Source organism: Aquila chrysaetos, chromosome 14, assembly GCF_900496995.4.
Source record: "Aquila chrysaetos chrysaetos chromosome 14, bAquChr1.4, whole genome shotgun sequence".
NCBI lineage: Eukaryota > Metazoa > Chordata > Aves > Accipitriformes > Accipitridae > Aquila > Aquila chrysaetos.
Window position 1 is genome coordinate 30462713 of NC_044017.1, and position 20340 is coordinate 30483052.

At 41.0% G+C, this 20340-nt stretch overlaps 1 protein-coding gene across 6 annotated transcripts; it reads left to right on the forward strand.

Annotated features, from left to right (window-relative positions):
- Positions 1–157: 157 nt before the first annotated feature.
- On the forward strand, positions 158–20114 carry GPALPP1 (GPALPP motifs containing 1). Of its 6 annotated transcripts, none has more exons than XM_030036416.2 (8): positions 158–308; positions 6709–6853; positions 7863–7958; positions 12024–12132; positions 15767–15901; positions 16126–16290; positions 16706–16804; positions 19095–20114. In XM_030036416.2, exons 1-8 carry the CDS (start codon positions 191–193, stop codon positions 19311–19313), a joined length of 1086 nt encoding a protein of 361 aa, XP_029892276.1. In that variant the 5' UTR covers positions 158–190; the 3' UTR covers positions 19314–20114. The 6 variants fall into 6 exon arrangements, with proteins under 6 accessions (XP_029892276.1, XP_040984617.1, XP_029892277.1 ...); XM_041128683.1 differs by having other exon boundaries at positions 168–308; positions 6709–6857; XM_030036417.2 differs by lacking the exon at positions 158–308 and adding an exon at positions 519–651.
- The last annotated feature ends 226 nt before the right edge of the window (positions 20115–20340 follow it).

The following is a 20340-nucleotide window of genomic DNA, read 5'->3' on the forward strand; positions in this document are numbered from 1 at the left end:
ACGTCACTTCCGGAGGCGAGCCGCGGGGAGGGGGTGTTAAAGCTTTCGGGGGGGGGGGGAGCGCCGGTAGTTGCGTCATCCGGCAGCGCCGGAAGTGCGGCGGCTGAGCGGGGACAAGGGGAGTGGGGCGGGGAGGGAGAGGAGTCGGGCTGCGCGCCCCGCCCACCTCCCAGCCCAGCCCCTAGCGCGCATGCGCCGGCGTCGTCCCCCGCCCCCTCCCGCCATGGCCCGCGAGCTCATCGGCCCCGCGCTGCCGCCCGGCTTCCCGCGCTGCGCCGAGGCGGACCCGGATGAGGACTTCAGCCAGGGTAAAGGCGCGAAGCGCCACCCCGCGGGGTCAACGGCCCCGGGGCTCCCCCGGGTCCTGCGTTCCACCCCCTCGCCTCATCCCCAGCCGTTCGGTTCCGTTCAGGGCCCGGCTTGAGTCTCGGGGACGGCTCCCCGTTCCGTTACGGGACACGCGAAGGACGTGTGGCGGGCCCCCCCGTCCCGGGGAAGGAAGGGGGGTGTCCCCCGCGTTTCACCTCAGCGCCGCGTCAGGCAGCGGGGGGGGGGACGACGACGACATGACAGACGAAGGGCGTCCCCTCAGGGTCCCCGGTGTGTTCAGGTGCTTGAAAGGGGCCCGTGGTAGACGAGCGGGGCCGCTCGGTGAGGTGGGGTAACGTGGGGGTGTGTGTCACACGCAGCTCGGCCTGCGCCGGGGTGGTCCCTGGATGAAGCGGGGGGGGGGGGGGGGTTAATAGTGGCTTTTTCAGGGAAAAAAATCTCCTGTGATGGGGTACCACGGGTATGAAACGGTCTAAAGTTGTTGTTTTTTTTTAAAAAAAACCGCTGTGTTGATTTGCTTATTGTTTTCCTGCTCAAGTCCCCTAGGCCTGTGTTCTTCAGTAGCTCCGAGTGTGAAGTTAGTGGGCAGGAAAACAAAACAAAACGGCAGTTATGTCTTTGCGGCATATTTCCCTTTATCAAATCAAAACGCTTCACGAAGCCATCGTTTTTTTCAGTCAGCTTTCCCCAGGATGCAGAACTGAGTTGCGATGGGTGAGGCTGTGGTGCCTCACCTGCCAGGGTCTCTAATGTTGAGAGGAGGGGTCCCACAGAAGGGGGATCTCTCTGAGGCCAGCTGGCTCTTCTGCCGTGGAGCTCAGCTTCCCCCGCTTAAACTCTGACGTGTTCTGCATCGGTAGTATCTCTGGAAGTAGCAGTTTGAGCGTTAGTACTCCCTGTCTTTAATCCGGGTTCAAGTCACTAGTATATATATTCAGTTTCTGGCAGTGTTTCAGTGAGTATTTGGTTATTCCAAACAAAGCAGCCGTGATGGGAAACGTTTGCTGTGCTTGTCTGTTCTTCTCATTTTTTAGTCCGGAAGAGGGAGCAATAGGAAGAGAGAGCAAAGCTGCTGCCTTAGCTGACACCATAGCAACATCAAGCTCCAGGTCCATAGCTTGGCTTTGTACTGAAGTCCTGACTACGCGCTTGTCTGAGCTGATGCAGCCTTTCCTATTCATACCTGTGTTGATGGCTTATTTGCTTTCTTTCTATCAACATACTGATACACGTTGCAAGTATCCATATTGTGTATGAATCCACTGAACAAAATAAGTTAAACTTATGATGAGGCCGTGGTTTCATGATACCAAGTGTTTTGGCAATATCTAGCCTAGGTTATTCAGCCTCGTTTGTCCACTTTTTGTCCCAGTGTACATCAGCTCTGTAGTAGTACAGTTACACTGGCAGATCTGCTTGAGGATTTCTGTGTGAAGTGGATGAAGGAATTTATCTGCCTTAAAAAAAAAAAAAAAAACCAAAAAAAACCCACCAAAACAACAAACCAACAACAAACACCAAAACCCAAATATTGGGGGATTGTTTATTTGTTTTTATAACTTATAAACTTTTCCTGACTTAAAACAGCTTAGCACGACAGCTGAGTGTACCTGCTCAACACACAAGGCATACTGCTGCAGTGCAGAGGAGGAAGACAGAGCAAGTACTTTAGTGTAACACGCTTTGTTATACGGAACTACAGCTCCAGCTGGAGCCCTCTACCTGGGCGTTCTGAGTAGCTGGGGCTGGCACAAGTGTCTGTAACGCTTGCTGGGTCTTGAGACAGAATGGGCCTAGAAGTTGTTCTGTAACTATTTCGTTGTGTATTCTAGCTATTATAGGAGGTATTTCACCTTTTAAAGCTGAACAGCTTTTCCAATATGTTTTCTTTCCTTGTGGTCTCACTGGTATTTGAGCTGTTCTCTGCTTTTCTTTAAGAACACTTGTTTTTTTATTTTACCTTCATAGTTTCTGCCTCCCAACAGCAACAAAGTAGGACTTTGAGCAGCCATTCTGAGAATTCTGTCAAAAAGGTTTCATTCAGAACTATAATATAAGAGAATAGTATAGACTATTTCAGTTGGAAAGGACCTATGATGATCATTTAGTCCAACTGCCTGACCAATTCAGGGCTGGCCAAAAGTTAAAGCACATTAAGGGCATTGTCCAAATGCCTCTTAAACAGTGGCAGGCTTGGGGCATCAACCACCTCTCTAGGAAGCCTGTTCCAGTGTTTGACCACCCTTTTGGTAAAGAAATGCTTCCTAATGTCCACTCTAAACCTCCTCTGGTGCAGCTTTGAACTGTTCCCACGTGTCCTGTCACTGGATCCCAGGGAGAAGAGCTCAGCACCTCCCTCTCCACGTCCCCCCCTCAGGAAGCTGTGGAGAGCAGGGAGGTTGCCCCTTGGCCTCCTTTTCTCCAAGCTAGACAAGCCCAAAGCCCTTAGCCGCTCCTCATAGGACATTCCTTCCAGCCCTTTCACCAGCTTTGTTGCCCTCCTCTGGACACATTCAAGGACCTTCACAGCCGCCTTAAATTGCGGGGCACAGAACTGCACACAGTATTCAACGTGAGGCCACACCAACGCTGAATACAGCGGGATAATCACCTCTTTTAACTGGCTGGTTATACTGTGTTTGATGCAGTATACCCCAGGGTGCGGTTTGCCCTCTTGGTTGCCAGATAAGCGTTTGTCTTCCATCTGCGATACAGCATTGTCATGCTAGATGTAGTGAACAAGATAAACGTGTGTTGATCCATTCTTAAATTTGAATTTTTTACATCTTTATATAGATTAAATAGAATCACAGAATGGTTTGGGTTGGAAGGGACCTTTAAAGATCATCTGGTTCCAACCCCTGACATAACAGCTCTGTTAATAGTTGTAATTTTTAGCGGGCAAGAACATGTGGTGTTTCGCGTTGTGAAACATGAGCAGAGTTAAAAGCTCGGTTGTTCATTTCCTTGTGCGTCCCTGCCTCAGAAGATAAGGGAGTAACCAAAGTGCCAGTTGCTGCTCTGCCTGTAGGTCAGCACAGGGGGAGCCGAAATGGACTTTGCCAGGAGATACCGATGTCCATTGGTGTCAGAGAATGGACGCTACTCAAACCCTGCGACCCTTAATCAGGACCAGGATGGGAGGGAATGTAGTTGGACAGACTCAAAAGCTCATCCCTGGTAAATCCTTTACCTTTCCTTCTTCAGCTTGTCTCTGTCCAACCCATGGGACACGCTCCTCTTCCGATTCTTCATCTCAGGATGATTCTTTGAAGCTGGCCTAAATGTGCTCCTGCTAGAAGAATCGTACTTCCTTTGGCCCGTTCGTCCCTCCTGTGCTGTCCTTGTACCAGCGGGAGAGAAATGCTAGGGAATGGCTAAAAATAACCAGAGATGCAGAAGGGGATTTTGTCTATTTCAGCATTGAGGCCACATTTGTACAGATGCATTGATGTGATACGTCTGAGTTGATCTATCACTGTTGCTGAAGGTGAAAGGCCCTACTCCTGTGTGTCCTTGAGAGGTTCCCAGTAGCTTTCTGATGGCATGGTAGATTGCTTAGAATCGCCAAATACAGCAGAAATTAACCTAGCAAAAACAATACAAAAACTAGTTTTCCGTTTGGCTTCTGAATTGAATTGACTTAATTTTCAGGCACGTAGTCACCAGAGCCAGCTCAATCGAGAGGGAAAGTCAGAGCAACAGCAGTAGGATGGCCGCTTCTAGCAGCTGTGAAACATTCACTTCAGTCTGACTTTAGACGTATCCTTGGCTCTGTTTCTCTCCTCTTCGTCCCCAAAACTTTCTTCTCACACTTTCTTATCTGACTGTCCTGCTCTGACTTACTCTGAGTTCTGGCTACTTCCTTGCTTTCCTGTTTACTTCCTTGCTTTCCTGTTGCTCTACCATTGCTACATCCATTTCTCTTCCTCGCCTCATTGGTTTTAGCTTCCTGACAATCCGAGCTCTCCTCCGTTCCTCCTTTGATCTGTATCTTTCCACTTTTCCATGGCTCTCAGCGAATTTCATTCACAGACTTCTCATTAGGTCTTGGGCTCCCTCCTTACCCTTTCCTTTCTTTGCTCCCAGAATCTATGCTTAGCAATTCCCATTCCTTCCTCTCTACTCTTTCCTGCAGCTCCCCACCCCACCCCGATCCATAGCTGTAGCCTCACTTGTGCTGATTCTTAGTGTCAGTCAGTACCATGACCATATCAATTTTTAATCCCCATTCTCCCAAGTCTCTTTCTCCTCCACTTCTTTCACCATGTCCAGTGACTCTTCCTTCCCCAGGCTTTAAATGCCGTTTTCCCTTCATGAAACAGCTTCTGTCTATTTTGTTTCTGGTTGTCCTGCTTAGGCTGCAGTTCCACGAACAAACAGTTCTTTCAGGGAAGTGCTGGATTTTGCAGTGTTATTTTTATGCCTGTTAAGTTTCCTGATCCAGTTTATTGCATAGCCTACGCAAACAGTTGTGCCAGCATAATGGAGAGGAATTGGGATAGAAAGCATGTGTGTTAGCCCTGATGTTGGACAACATGTCAGTGGGACCAGTATCCTTCCTTAAATAGTTTTGGTTTTACTAGTTCTTTCCAGCTCACAAAGCTGTTCCCAATTTCTCTCTCCTCTGCAGTATCAGACTCATCAAACTGCATCTCAGTTTGCTCCTTTCACTCCAAGTCCTTTCTCTTACCTGTATGCATTCAGAGCAAATGAAGCTCTGCTTTCATGATATCAGGGCACCAGGTGGCTGGAGAAAGCTGTTGTATGGGTTTTGTCTGGTTTTTAAGTCCTTTTTATCCAGTGGCGTTTCTCATACGAAAATGGGAGACTTCTTGACAGCAGTCTTTACTCCTATTTATCGTTCAGCTGTTGGTTCCCTCTCATCTTGAACTTACTTTACCTTTATAGGCTCAGGTGTTGTGGGTTTTTTTCTTCTTAGTGCTGAAATGGATTTGTGTGTCCTGGTTAAATTCTTTCCCATTAAAACAGAACACAAAATAAGTGGCAGATCTGTCTGGATGCTTTGTGAGTAGTAGACTGTCCTTGTTCTGCATCGTGTGCTAAAGACGACTAAAAGCTTTATGAAGCTCACTTGAAGGACTCAGTTTCTGCCTAGCCTTTGTCAGCTAACAATGGAACCTGTATCTGTATCGGGTTTTATTCTGCACCATCAAAAAGTCATAGTTCTTTAACTGGAGATGTAATTTCCTGGTACCCTTCATTTATGTGGTTTCACTGCACCTCATCTTTTCATCTAATCCTTGACTATTCATAAAGCTAACAATGTCTTTTCTCCACCAAAATATCTTTCTGTCCTGTCAGTCTTGGACTCAATGCTTGAAATATTAAAAGGAGGAATGGTGTCTGTGTTTCAGGATGCTAAATCATCAGTAGGATCAAGTCTCTGTTTTATCGGATGGCTGTTCGTGCTGTGTGTGTAAACTGGTGCTGGTCCTGCATGCACTGCCCTGGGTCTGGGAAGGCCTCTTATCTTGGGACCATTGCTGGTCCTTGCTTACTCCAGCTGGCTCTGTGTTGACTGAGCCTGTGAGAGTATCTGTGATAAGTGTCTCATTTGGGGGGCGTTTGCTGCTAGGATCAGTGGCTAAGCTACTTCTGGACACAGTGTACATGGTACTATATTCAAATAAGTCTATAAAGAACTGTGCCTGCTGGTGGGGACAGGGTCAGGAACAGCTCAGGTCTGTTAGCGGTGTTAACGTCTGAATTTTTCCTTTGCTGGGATGTCCCACCTCCTCATTACTCCAGAGGGTGAAGGGTTGACTGGAGTATGAGAGCCCCATCCACTGCCCCAGCCTTCGGACAGCAACAATTCTTTGAAGTCTGAATGCCTAGACCATCCCTTTTTCAGCAGAGTACTTAAGTCTGTGCCTGCTGTTCACGCTTCGCTGAACTGGGAATAACCTTAATTGTTAAACCATTCCTAAAGCAGGTTGGCAATTAAATTCCACTAATCTATGGCCTCCCAGTCTGTGTATGTACAAATTATGTGATTCTTCACTAGTAAGCTTCAAATGCTTTATTAAGGTGGTAGTTTCTTTTAAATATACCAGTTTATACCATATGCATTGTAAATTAGCTGTTAGATGAAACAGGGCTTTCTAGTCCTGTTCCAGAAGACACTCATGTAGTAATGGATTAGTAATGTACTGATTTAATTAGGGGGAGGGTCACTGAAATACGGTGCTGAAAAAAGTAACTTCTAGGAGTTTGTTTAGATATTTTTGCTAAATGCTAGACAGAGCAATGATTGAATAAACTTAATTCCAGGTAGATACGTGTTTAGGGAATACCAAGATGGATCATACTCATTTGAAATGTTTAATAAGTATCCAAATAACTCTGGATGTTCAGTTGCAGGACCAGCACTGCCTCCAGGCTATAAAAGCAGCTGTAGCTCAGAAACTCCTGACAGTGATGATGACTTGGAATCTCTTCCTCTACCCAGAGACGCAAACAAAGAATCTGAAGAGGAGACAGAAGGCGATCCAGCACCCAAGTGAGCATGTTCTTAGGTTATTTGTATATTTACATTGCATTGTAAATGCAATGTGTCTGCATAAATTATGAGAAAGGAACAGTATTATATAAATAAAAGGGTAAAGTCTCTACCCATGTGAAACTTGATGACATGTTCTGCGTGTTCTTTGTGGTCAAGAATGTTCAGCTGACCTGTTTGACACCTGCAGTGGAATTAAGTTATTTAGAGCAATCAGATCTCTCTATTTACATGTTTTATTTTAGTTCTGCAATTAAAGTAACAAAATCCTTAATGTTTTGCTTGTTTATACTAAGAACAGACACCACTTATCATTTATGTAAGTATTTGGTACTTGAGTTTTGCCCTGTTACTTGTATACTACCTCTCATTGAGAGTTCATAAGAACTGTTTATGGGCATGAATTTATGCATTCAATTAAGTCAACTCTAATGGAAAAAAACCCAAATTGTTTAGCAAATAACAGGAGTCTGCACATGCTCTCATTTGGTGAGGTTGATTACTCACAATTGCTGTGTTAAGAACTTGCGTGTGTTTGTGCTAGGCCTTGTATATGTACTTGAAGGGCATTATGCCATGTTAATGAGTGTTAGACTAATTATTACTTTTTTCTTGTTGTCTTATTCAACAGTTTTTCAGTTAATTAGAATCGAACTGGGAAAAATACTAATCAAAATGCAGACAGTGTATAAAAATGGTGAAAGAAGTGTGCTGAATTTAAAATTACTTTGTGACTAGAAAATGCTATTTCAACGTTATACTACTTTCTACAGCAAAAGCGTTCTTAATGTTTGTTTAAATGTCAGCATTTTTGGAGTGAAGCTTATGCTCCCAATTTTTTAATTGCTTCAAATTATTTTGGAGCCTTTTGCACTGTTTCCTTGGTAACAGCAGGATATTTAGTACATAAGACTGAAATAATTTTATGTATTTTTTTTTTCCTTTTAAAAATGTAGATAATTGCTATGCATGTCAAGGTAATTATTAAGTGAAATCTTTGTATTTGCAGAAAGCCAAAAAGAATTCAGGAAGACGATGATGATGATGGCTTTTTTGGGCCTGCTCTTCCTCCTGGATTTAAGAAACAGGATGATTCTCCAGAGAGGTAATTAAAATGGAATTATATTCAGACACTTTTCTTTAAAACACAATTATTTTAGATGAAATATTTTGTGGCACTATTACAGAACACTTCAATTGTGCACTTCAGATTCAGATGATTAGAATTGCTTCCTCCACATTCTGAGAACAGGAACGGCATTCTCTTGAAACAGAACACACGGCCCTCATAGTCCTGGTTGGAAGGTTGAAGAGAAAAAGAAAAAATGTGAATTGTCCGAGTTATATTTTTGAATGTCAGATTTCTTCCATCTCTTACAATAGGTCTCAGATCAGTGCAGAAAAAACAAATTACAGGTACAAGGACCCATAGTTCTGCAGTTCATTCTGGGCTGTGAGGGGGTAGGGCAGTTACCTTTTGTGTGGCGCAATACAATGCAGATTATTGGAATTGTCATTTGCTAGCGCACCAAGGATTATTGTTTATGTGTTTCCAGGTAGAAAACTAATCTGAACAGTGTAGGTTTCTAGAAAGCAAGCTGTCAGGTCTAAGCAAATAAGCATTATTTATAGCCTCTATTAGGAAGCTTTCCATATGATTGCATGCAATTATAAAATATTTCCCCAAAAAACCTATTTATGGATTTTCTGTGCAGAACTTAACCATGTCCCACAGCCTTCTAGTCTTTACATCAATCTGTGCGCTTCCTTCCATAATTTGAAATGATAATCCATCGTGAAATTGGTACTTCCAAGGGGACACTTATTGATGAAAGGTACAAGAGAGTCCCTTGAGAGAGTCCCTATTATCTTCCTCAGAGCAACAGGTAGCTGGTAGATAAAATAAATCAATACCTACCTGTCAGGTATGAGTGTTCAGTTCTAGGAAAGTGACTCAATTTGTTGTTGAGCTGTGTATGTAGTATACTATCTCAAAGGAAATTTCAAAGTTGAAGTTTTTTTTAGTTTGGGTAAATTTTTATGATGCTTGGCAGCAGTTAGGAAAACAAGAATTTATGTAACTAAGGCTATTTGGAAGTATCCTCTTCGTATCTGTTTGGTTACGCTTTGCTGTAATTGACAAACTCTTTCATAATTGTGGGTATTGTGCTCAGTGGGCTCATTTGGTGCTTTGATGGTCCCAAGAGTAACTAATATTTTTTTCTTTTTCTTGCATTTCCTATGCACGGTGTTATTTTAATTATGAAATTTAGGAAGTCACTAAAAATAATGTGATCTCTAATAAAGCAAATAAATGCTTGTATCTTTTAATATCAGCAGAGGTAGCCTTCTTGCTTTCTTGATTTTTTGACATGACTACTCCTGTGGTAAAATGTTATGTCATAGTGTGCACAGGAAAAGGGGAAGAAAAGAGGCAACTTGTGGTTTGAAGGTGTTAGAGAGATGAGCAGTAACACAGGTGGTCGACCCATCATATAATCGTAGCCTTTTGTATGCTCACCCAACTTTTATTTCTACTTAGCAGCTTATTTCCAAAATGCTGGATAACTTGCATTTACGTTCAGAGGGCAAAAGTCTGCTCTGTGTCTGTGAGTACGAGAGATTAAAGCAGTAAAAGGCACTTGCTAGTTTGTTGGGGATTTTTGTCCTAGCTCACCATACTGCTCGTAGCACACCCTGAGAAAGCAGATTGAGCAGAGCTGGTCTGCACCCAGCCTGATTCCCTGAATAGGTGGGAAAGGTGTGATGTGTGGGATGAGCCTTGTCTATCTTCCACCCCCGTACACCTGGCAGTCTAGTTGTGCTGACACACTGAGGCGTGTAAGCTGTGCAGGGTGTAGACACAATGCTGTTAACTGTCTCCCCGCTGCATTGCCCCTAGCGTTGAGCAGATTGCCAGCTGATGATCTAGCCACGAATGATTGAAACAAATGTAGGCTGTTCGTTTCAATGTATGGACATACTGTTTATTAGCTCTGTGTGACATACTTCTTTTAGAAAAGCTTTTGTTCTGTTGCTTTGACAAGTCTGGAAAAGATGTAACATATTCATGATTAGGAGCAGCTCATGTGGCAATGTGCAGCTTGTCAAAAATTGTTTGAATCATTCCAGCATAAAATATATATATATAAAGCAGATTTCCTTCAACTTTGGAAAGGATATTGCCATTTATCAATGTTAGATAGAAGTGCAGCGCTTGTAAATATTCTGGAAGTATTCACACACACCAAGGTAAAGAGTAAAGGTTATCTTAAAAAATTTCATGTTATACATAAGAAGAACACTGAAACACCCATCTTGAAACATACATTAGCAAGGACTCAAAGCCCAACAACAGGAAAGCCTTCTTTGCCATATATGACATCCAATCTTCCTTAAATGAAAGCTTAACTCATTATAAGTTTGGGGTGGTTTTTTGAACGTGTATAGGTAGGTACTGAAGTTGCCAACAGCAGCAAAATGTGTTTAACAGTTTTATTTAGATTCACTTCACCTGTTCAGAGAGCCTTTGGACATCCAGGAAACTGTGAAGGATCATGTCGGCTGTGTGCTGCCGAGGAAAGACCCAAGCAACAGGGTTATTCATGTGGGGAGAAAAAAAAAAAAAAAAAGGCATAAAATGGAAAGCGTGGGAGGGATGAATATGGGAACCATTTTTCTATTCCTTGGAAGAGCCTTTGAGCTGTGACAGAAGCAAGGCAGAGTATTTGAGATCTGCTCTTTTTGACAAGTTGCGCAGATACAGCCCACAACATGGATGTTCTTATATATTTTAGTAGAAAGCTTTTTTTATAGTTTGGTTTAACTGTCTCTCCATGCAAAATAAAGGTACTTGTATACTAAAATAAAAGATTATTTTGGCCATATCTGTATAGGTTTAAATTCAATCCCTTAAAATTATATTTGGAATTTAAAATATGGTCGTGTTAACAAGAAAGCAGTCAGAAAGGAACAGAGGAAAATAAAAGCTGTTTCTTTTTTGTGGCGGCTAGGTGGGGGTGAAACTTCAAATTTAAAGCAGACCTCTTGCCTGGGTTTGAAACCTCACCAGTGCCCTTGTCCTGGCCTGAGCTCACATTGATTGCCTGTGTCTGTCTATCTGTGGTTGGCATTCTGGCAGGACTTTCTGCTTTTTATGTCCCCTCTTTAAATCCTGAAAATAATATCACTACAGCAGGGCTGTACTGATTAGATTATGCAGGATTTAGTAGAAGACCATAATTAGCATAATTCAGTTCTTGTTGTGTTATGTTTGATCGCCCTAAAGCTCAGAAACATAATAATCATAATAAACAAAGTCTCTGCTGTTACAGTGTGAGGATATTGTCACTTGGATATTTCTTCAGGTGATAATTGTTTGGATTTTTAATTAGCTTTTAGCAGCTTTAAAGAATATGATGGTGAGTTATTAAGAGGAACTCGTATACAAGTCTTTTCAGTACTGCAAGCACAGTTTGTAGTACGCTTTGAACTGTTTTCACCATTGAAGAGAGATTCTCACCTTTCCATGTTCCTGGAGACAATTGAATTATACTGCTTGCAGAGCTGCTGTGTAAAAACAAATCAGTGAAGTTACCTGGAATCACAAAACTTTTCTTCTCTCATCCCAGCTCCAAGGGAAAATAAACTTAAAATCAGAGCAGATCACTGATTCTGTGTATTGAAGGACAGTGAAACTGTGGTGCAAGGCAAGAATGAACAAAATTGGCTTTGTTGCTAGAGAAGGAGTAGCGTATATTTGACCTCCCCCCTTTCATTGCACTGGAATCTGGTGAAGAAAGCTAGGGAAGAAAAAAGTGGATTCCTTTGACTACGTGCTGCAACTTTCCCAGTTTTCTTGCATCCCAGCTACCTGCAGAGGTCCTCCTGGAAAACAGAGAAACTCTTCTTATTCAGTTATTTCTATGGTGTGTGCATAGGGGGCACACTTGGCATAGGGAGGAAGGAGAATCACACTTCTCATCAACATTTGATTTTTATTTTTATATTAATCTATTACTTTTTTTTCCCTGCAGCAAACAGTGACAGGCTGTCATTTAATGTACTGTCCATGTTGGTTATGTTACTTCCTTTTTTTTTTTCCCCCTCAACTGAAAACCAAGATATTTCTTTTTTTTTTTTTTTTTTTTTTTTTTTTTTCCCTGTCAAGGCCCATTATAGGTCCTGCATTACCGCCTGGCTTTAGGAAACCTTCACAGGACACCGGGAATAGCAGATGTTCCATAGGATGGTCTGTTTCATCAGAATTCTGTACCCAGGTTTGTGAAAACAGAAGCATTTTGGTTTAGTACAGGCTATCTGAAATAAACAAGTAGGAGCCCAAAAAAGCCTACTAGGCATACTTTTCAGCATGATAGTTTAATTTTAGACCAGAAAGTGTCTGGCATATTTTTGCCTGAGTCAAATACTGAAGCATAAATAAGCCTTAAAAAACAAAAAGGCTGGTCTGGTTTGTTGTGATTTTGCTGTTAGACGGATGATGTGCCCACTGAACACAAGAGATCTAGGCATCCTAAACTGCAGTCACAGTAATTCTTCCAAATGTTTTTCCATGCTTTTTCCATGCTTTCTTTTGGTGTGACACCCTTCACAAGTGAACATCTTGGCAAAGTTCAAATTTGTAAAGACATTAAAGAAGTAACACAACCTGTTAGAATGAAAGGATTTACGTGTCATTCAAGGTTTTAATCCTTTGCTGATGGGCGAGCAAAATGATTGAATATTTCACATATGTTCACCTCCTTGAAAATGTTTGTTAGTGGATGTATTAAATAAGTTTATCCAAAAGAATGCAATCAAGAATGATGCTACAGTGTCACTAATTGTTCGTATCAATAGCAAGATGATACCTGTAACTGGGAGTAGGGCAGAGCAAGACAGTGACACTGACACAATTTTTTGGTTCATGTTTTTTGACTGTTCTCATCAAGTTAGGTAAAAACTAGGTAGAAGTCCTATAGTCTAATCCCTAGCCGCAAAATAATCCATGTACTACTAAAGAACATTCAAGAATAAGATGTGTGATAAAATACAGTGAGAAGTATGGGGAAGATTCAGCTCCCTAAACATGGGCCTCTAGTACCATTCTGAGGGGTCTTAATCGTCTGCAGCGGGCTGGCAGATAGGGAGTAGCACCTTAGAGAAGCTTGCGTCTTTCTTGAGCAGCACTTCTTAAGCCAGGCAGGATATCCTAAGACATCAAAAATGATACTGGATACCAGTGTTTAGGTAATTGAATCTCTCTCATGCTATGATGAAGTATTCCTTGTGAGGATTAAGTTATTCTGTTTATTTCTAAAATACTTACATTTTTAAGTTTAACTCCCAGACACTATGGGACATGCTGGACATGCGAGACATGCCAGGAAGGAATGAGGCAAAGGCTGCTCTGGAACTTCACTTTTTTGATTAGTAGTTGCAAAGTATATCATTCTCCAGCCTCCTACAGCGAGTGTTGTCATAATCCTTCATGAAGAATGATTGTCTGACATTTTTAAGACACTCGTAGTCTTGTAACTCCAAGTAACGATTAAGCAATTTATCATAATGACAAATCTCTTGAGGCAGGGATGTCAAAACTGGTCTGCTTATATATTTTACAAACAAAAAAGTCTCTTTTCTCCTCAATGGATCTTCTAGCATCAGCTTTGTTACAGCTATTACAGAACTTAGCTTATTTTATTTTTTTCTCTTCCTAATAATGCTCTTTTTTTACCTTTGAATATGATGAGTACTTTTTTGTTGTTTATTTTGTTTTAATTACGTAATTATTTTGTATTCTAGTACATCTTTAGAGGCAGCTTATTCCATGCTGACTCTTCGCTTTATATTGATTTCCCCTTCAAACTTGAGGGGAGTATTTTTCAATGTTTGTTTAATTTCATCTTGTTTGAGGCAGGTGGTAATGGAGTGAATTGAATTTAAGACTAATGAGAAAGGAAATGAGACATGCTTCTTCAATTAAAACTCAGCATGGAATTTGTCTTTCATCCTCAACTACTTCACAATACAATTTATTATGAAAAGTCTTACATATTTGCATTTTTTATTTGTTTGTACACAGAGAGAGGGAAGTGGTTTACTGCCTTGGTTTCTCAAGATGGTTATTCCTCTTCCCTACCAGCTCCATCTTTAAAAAAAGAGAGAGAGAGAGAACGCAGTCACCCCATTCTCTAAAAATTGAAGCAATATCACAGTGGTAGATAATTAGTGAAAGCTTGACTATGTAACTGTTTTTGAGAAAAACGACGAGAGAAATTGGTGTTACCACCTTGCATTGATGGTGTTTATAAATGAGCAGCTATTTCTCACCGTCCTCAGCCTTTCAGACCCATTTCATGCAACTGGTCATAGAGCCATTAAGTTTGCTAAGCCTCTTCTTGCACCTTGTGGTCCACAGCCATACGTAGCTGTGTCTCTCTCTTGCCACCTGAAACTTGCCTTCCCCACTGTTCATACCTTTGCTGACTCCTAAAGGCAGACAGGGCCAACTGGCTTGGCTAGCTTGGAGCAGCGTCATTAAAGCACGCCAGTTTCTGTAGCAAATGACACCCATAGGAGTAACGTGGCTTATTTCACACCTGCTGTCTTCCTTAGCCCAAATCCTTCTACAGCAGTGGGATGCCAGCTGTGAGCAGCCTGAAGTATTAGGCTTAAACTCAGTGTAGCAGGATACCTTTCCTGCTCTCCTCCTCTCACTCGTCCTCCATTCCCCATGCTCTCATTAGGTGACTCTTCTAGTGAGGTTCTGTACTCCGTTCTTGTATTCTCCACTGGGTCACCTCTGCCTCGGGCGCCTTATTTTACGTAGAAGGTTCCTGATACTGTTTTTGCACTGCTCATCGCTCTTGAGCCCTTATCTTCTCTGATGGCGTTGTATCTTGGTTCTAGGATGTCCACCTGGTAACCAAAGGTTGGCGTGACAAATACAAGCCATTCCCCCCCACTTTCTTCATCCTTCATTTGAAACTTCTTTGCTGCCACCTTATATTCTCAAGTAATGCTCTGTGCTTCCTGAGTATACAGCCTTGTCGTCATCCTACTCCCATTGCTTTATCACCCACGTTCAGGCTGTAGCTAAATCTTTTCACTTTCGTAGATATTGGGCACCTTAGCTTTGCTTCCAGGGCACTGTGGTGTCACCATTTTCTGTCTAGTTCTGCCTCCATCCACATCTGTACTGTTTTAACCTGGAGGGACCTGTGAGCTTTCTGTACAGCCCCTGTCATCCAGAAAGATTCTTATTACCATCTAGTCCCTTTCAAACTTAGTTTTTTTGAGCCGTTCTCCAAATAATTGCTTAGAATGCAATGTCAAAAGGGATCGAAGAAGTGAATGACAGAACCAAGAGATTAGACTGGCAGATACTATACACCCAGAGGTGTTGTACCATGCCTGCCACTGTACCCTAGCTTGCATGCTAATCTTTGTAGCATCCTTACAGAAGCTGAGCTCGAGACAGTTCTTCTAGCAGTGCGAAATTGCGATCCTTATTACAGAGATGCATCCAAATGTTGCTAGTGATGGTAAAGCCCAGAGTATCAAAGATGTGTGCGTGTGTGTTTCAAATTTACCTATGGCCACGGAGGCTACGTGGCTGCCTGCAGAGCCATGTAAAGTAGCAGGACTTTGTGTATTGCCACTGTGTTTACCAGTGGTTTTGCCTCAGATGAGAGATAGTGCTTTTGGAAACATGGAGACTAAGTATCCATGTTAAAGTGCTAGAACAGGTCTAATCTGGAGTTTTAATCCAGGTTTTTGTTGTCTGACTGGCAGATGCATTGCATTAGGTTTATATGCTCTTCTAGACAAAATCATTCTAATCCTATGAAGCTAAAGTGTTTCTTGATGGTCTTAGCACTGTGGTTGAGAGAAATGTTTTATTTTTGGAAGGTAACAGATAGTAGTGAGGACGAAGACAATCTTATAGGCCCAATGCCTGCAAAAGAACCAGTGGAGTCTGATGTGACTAAAGAATTTGAACGCAGAGCTCAGAGAATGAAGGAAAAACTTACTTCAGCAGAAAGCGTAAGTTGGATTTCTTAACTTCTAATATTTTGTTGATGGAGTGTATTTGTGTTTTTCTTCGCCTATTTCTGTGTGAACCCAGTTGCAGTTTTGCTTGGGATGCTAAGTCTTTGCAATTGTTAAGACAAAGAAAAATCCATGATTTCTGCTGGAAGCTAAGAGATTCAGACAGCAATTTTTGATTATGCTTTTTTTTAAACACACCCCCCCTTTCGTTTGTAAAGGATGAACCCAAGCAGGTTACCAGGGAATCGTGGATGACAGAACTTCCACCTGAATTGAAAAGCTTTGGATTTGGCCCAAGAACATTCAAGAGAAGATCTGATGACAAATCGGGCGATAGATCTATTTGGACAGATACTCCAGCTGACAGAGAGAGAAAAGCCAAGGTGAGCATTTATTCATTCATATACACCTGCAGGCAGTATGCATGTTGTTGATGTTCTGTGGAAAAAAAGTAAAGATATCCTGAGCTGTTCAATGAAATTTTTTTTCCAGATTTTTTGTCTGTTATCAGAACTTACTAATTCAGGCTTTAAGGTAAAGGCAAGGAAATAATGATTTTAAGTAACATTGATATTAATTTATTCCTTCTCCCTTCTGCAGTAGTCAGGTACTCTGTATCAGCAAATTGAATTTCCAATTACGGTGTGTCCAGTTTCTTCTTTTATCAAGCTGAGCAAAAAATATCCGGTGGCCTCTATCGTGGCCTCTACCCTTCAGATTTAATTAAATATGGATTTGCTTGCTTTTTACTTCAGACATTCTGATTACTATAGCATGTGATTTGCTTCTACTCATCAGGAAAGAGAAGAGGCAAAAAAGTCAACCAGTAAGGATAATGAAGAAATTGTATTATCTGGGAGAGACAAGAGACTTGTTGAGCAGGTGACTTCATACAATGTAAGTGTAATAGCAAAATGCTTCCTCTTCCTGCATTTCCTTTAATTCTTCACTCTTTTCTTTTGGTTCTCATTTCTAGCGCTGCTGGTTTCCATGGTGATGCCACTACAGTCTTCCCTTTTAGTGCCCAAACCTACTGCTGTTTAAGTCCTTAGAATGTTTGCCATAACTTCAGCAAGAGCAGAGTTTGGGTCTTCAAGCTGCTGCTGAAAACAGTGTGACAGAATTGGGGTTTGTGTATATTGTCTCAGTTTTAGGTGATGTTTTCCTTAAGTTATCCTCATGTCAGGACATGGTTGCTGGGAGTAGACAACCTTAATTCAAATATTAGATTGCTTCACTGAATTACCAACATCCCAAGAATAAAACAGTAGTAAAGGTTTAACTTTTAGGACAAAATATGCCATTAACCCAAAAGAAGCTTGATGGGCTAAGCAGATCAATGCATTAATTACACCATGTAATTAATTACATTAACTGCTCCTTACAACAGCATTATTACATGAAGTTTTCCTCAATCTCTGCAGAAGCAGGTAATTTTCACAGGCAGATGTTGATTACGCACTTTTCTGTCTGCCAGCCCTGTCCACCAGAGTATATGGACTATTGCCTGCCTTACAGCTGTTCATTGCGGTTCTTCCCTGATTTATGACCTGAAGTCTTACGGAAGGCAGTCTGGTCTCTTGAGAGTATAATTAACTTGAGAATTGCAGCCTTGGCTTATATTACATGATTGAAGTTTATCTGGCACTTTTAATAATTTATTTGTAGTTCATTAAATCACATGTCCCTCTTGACTTAGAGGCTTGCAAATCCAGAGCTGTTAGCATACTGTCTTAAATTTATTCTGTATTGTCTGTTTCTACTGTCATTATGAATATAGTAGAATAATTTGCATGTAAAACTACGGGGTTTGCTCTGTACCATTGCCAGAATAAAACATATATAGGCCTTTACTGTTCCTAAGGTTAATGGCGTTCTCTCAAAAAAAAAAAAAAAAAATTGAAGAAGGCATCTTGTTTAAGAACAAGGTTTCTTGGCTTGTTCTGTTGTTAGTTGTTTTTTTTCAATCAGCTCTTTTCTGATGTCCAGGTGGGTGGTGGTTTTGTTTTGGGTTTTTTGTTTTTTCTTCTTTTAAAGTTTTTTCCTCTATTCTTTCCTATTTCTTTCTCCACTGACTTTTATCAAGGATACCTTCATAGATCAGGAGCTTTAATTCCTAAACTAGTTTCTTACAGTTAATTCTTTCAGTGCTGATGCCATATACATTCTCTCTCTCTGGTGCAATTCTGTCAACACTGACACAGTTACACCAAGAATAAGTGTTGCCCATTTTCTGTTTTCCATGAAAATCATTTCTTATGTCACATATGAGTTATTATTTGTACGTGTGGTGAAGTAAGTGTTTGCACAGGGAGTGAAGGAAAATGAACCTTTGGAATAAAGATCTCGTGTTCCTAGATGTGAGAAAACAGAGCTGCTCATCTTTTGTTCTTTCTGATGAGACAATTGGTTTGGACTGATCTTTTGGCTGGTTTGTAATGATTTGAGAGTCTGAGAAATTGACTACTTAGGGATACACAAATACACCTTGCCTGAGTAAAGGAGGGGCCGCGTAGTCTTGTGAGAACTAACCCTGCTTCTGTGTGAAATCAGCAAAAGTTTTATGTTGTATTTGGGCTGGATCATGCTCTTTATTAAAGGCAACTGAAGTCCTTGATTTGGCAAAACACATGCTCTAGCTCAAACCTGTGATTTTGTCCTGTGGGCTTGCACCACCTGATTCCAATACTGAAAAGTTAAGAGAGCACACATTAAAAACACAAAAGTGCATGAGAATAAGATCGAAAGGGTATCTAGCTTGTTCCTGCCCCTAGCAGTGACCAAAACCAGATGCTTAGGGGAAGCGTATAAGAAACTGGGCCTGTACTTTGAGATACTTCTCTTGACATGTTGTCTGCATTTTTCTCTGCTAATAATGGCAGAGCAACTTTTATATTTCTTTGGCATTATTTTTATAACTTATCTCCACTGTCTGTAGAGATTCAACAATGTTATGGGTATCTTTAATGTCAGTGAATTATTAGTATTTTATTCTGCATAGACAAGATTACACACACTTTGTGCTCTGTGTATGCTAAATCTAACATTCTGTTTTCCAGTTACTAAGCTGTCTTCTTCTTCTGGAATTTTTAGCTTTCCTAATTCCAGCCTGTCCATTTGGATTTTCTCTATGTTGTTGATATTTTGTAGTACTTTTATTTCCTCTTCCTTCTTCCCATTTTTCCAGGAGTCAAAGAGGTCAGAATCTCTCATGGACATACATCAGAAAAAGCTGAAGAGCAAAGCGTCCGAAGAAAAGAACAAACCTCAAGAAAGAAGGCCATTTGACCGAGACCAGGATCTCAAAGTCAACCGATTTGACGAAGCACAAAAGAAAGCCCTTATAAGAAAATCCAGAGACCTGAATACTAAATTTGAGCACAGTAAAGGCAATATGTTTTTATAACATAAAAGCATGAAGTTTTTTTGAAGTCAATTAAACTTTGAATACTTAATTTTTTAAGTATTTTTCTGTAAATATTTGTATGCAAAATAAATACCCCGATGTTTAACTATTTTTCCCTTGTCTGTAAATACTGTTAGGGAGGATCATCTGTACTAAAACTAAACTGGTAAAGGAAAGCCCTGGTATAGAAAAAGATAATGTAGATTTGCTACTTTAAAATGTTGAGAGAGAAATATATATATTTTGTTAGCATAAAAATAATTAATTAAAATGGCTATTATTATAAGGAGTTCTAGATTTGATCTTGCAATGGAGTTGGCAGTTTCGCCCTTTCTCCTGCCATGCATAAGATACTCTTGCTGAGCCTGACCTGAAGGCCATGGAAAAATCCCCTTTAGGCTCGTGGGCAGGACATTGCTTGACTGGAGTTCCTGCTGGGGCGTATAAACTCAAAATGGCAGCTTTTATGTCCGCCCAGTGCTTTTCTATGATTCTGTGTCTGTACATAAATACAAGTTTATATGTATGCGGTATAATTTCTGTACTATAGCAGGAAGAGCTCGTCGTAGCAGAATAAAACCTCAAGCTTTGCAGATTTAATTATAAAATGGTAGTATATAAGAAGAGAATATCTCATTTGAATTTCAATTTGTAGGGCGTGTCATCAGGAAATCCATCTTTTTTAAGCAAATACAATGTGAAAAATCAAACCAAAATAAAGCTTATTTTGTCAGTTAATTTGCAGAGCAGAACAGCTCTTTGATATCAAAAAGGAAATAAATCTGACATTTAAAAAATCTACACCCATGTTTAGAGTTCTTTAGCTCTTCTGTGTGTGTGTGGAGCAGCTGAAGGGAGAGTTGTGTTCTTTAAAATTAGACTTGTACTTTCATCCTTTTTCTCTCAAGTCATGTTTGGGATCCTTTCTGAGGAGTTACTGGAAGTATCTATATATGAAAATAATTTTATATATGAGATGCTGGCAACTTGTTTGGAAGTGTGACGCATTTTGCGTGTTAAATGCCAT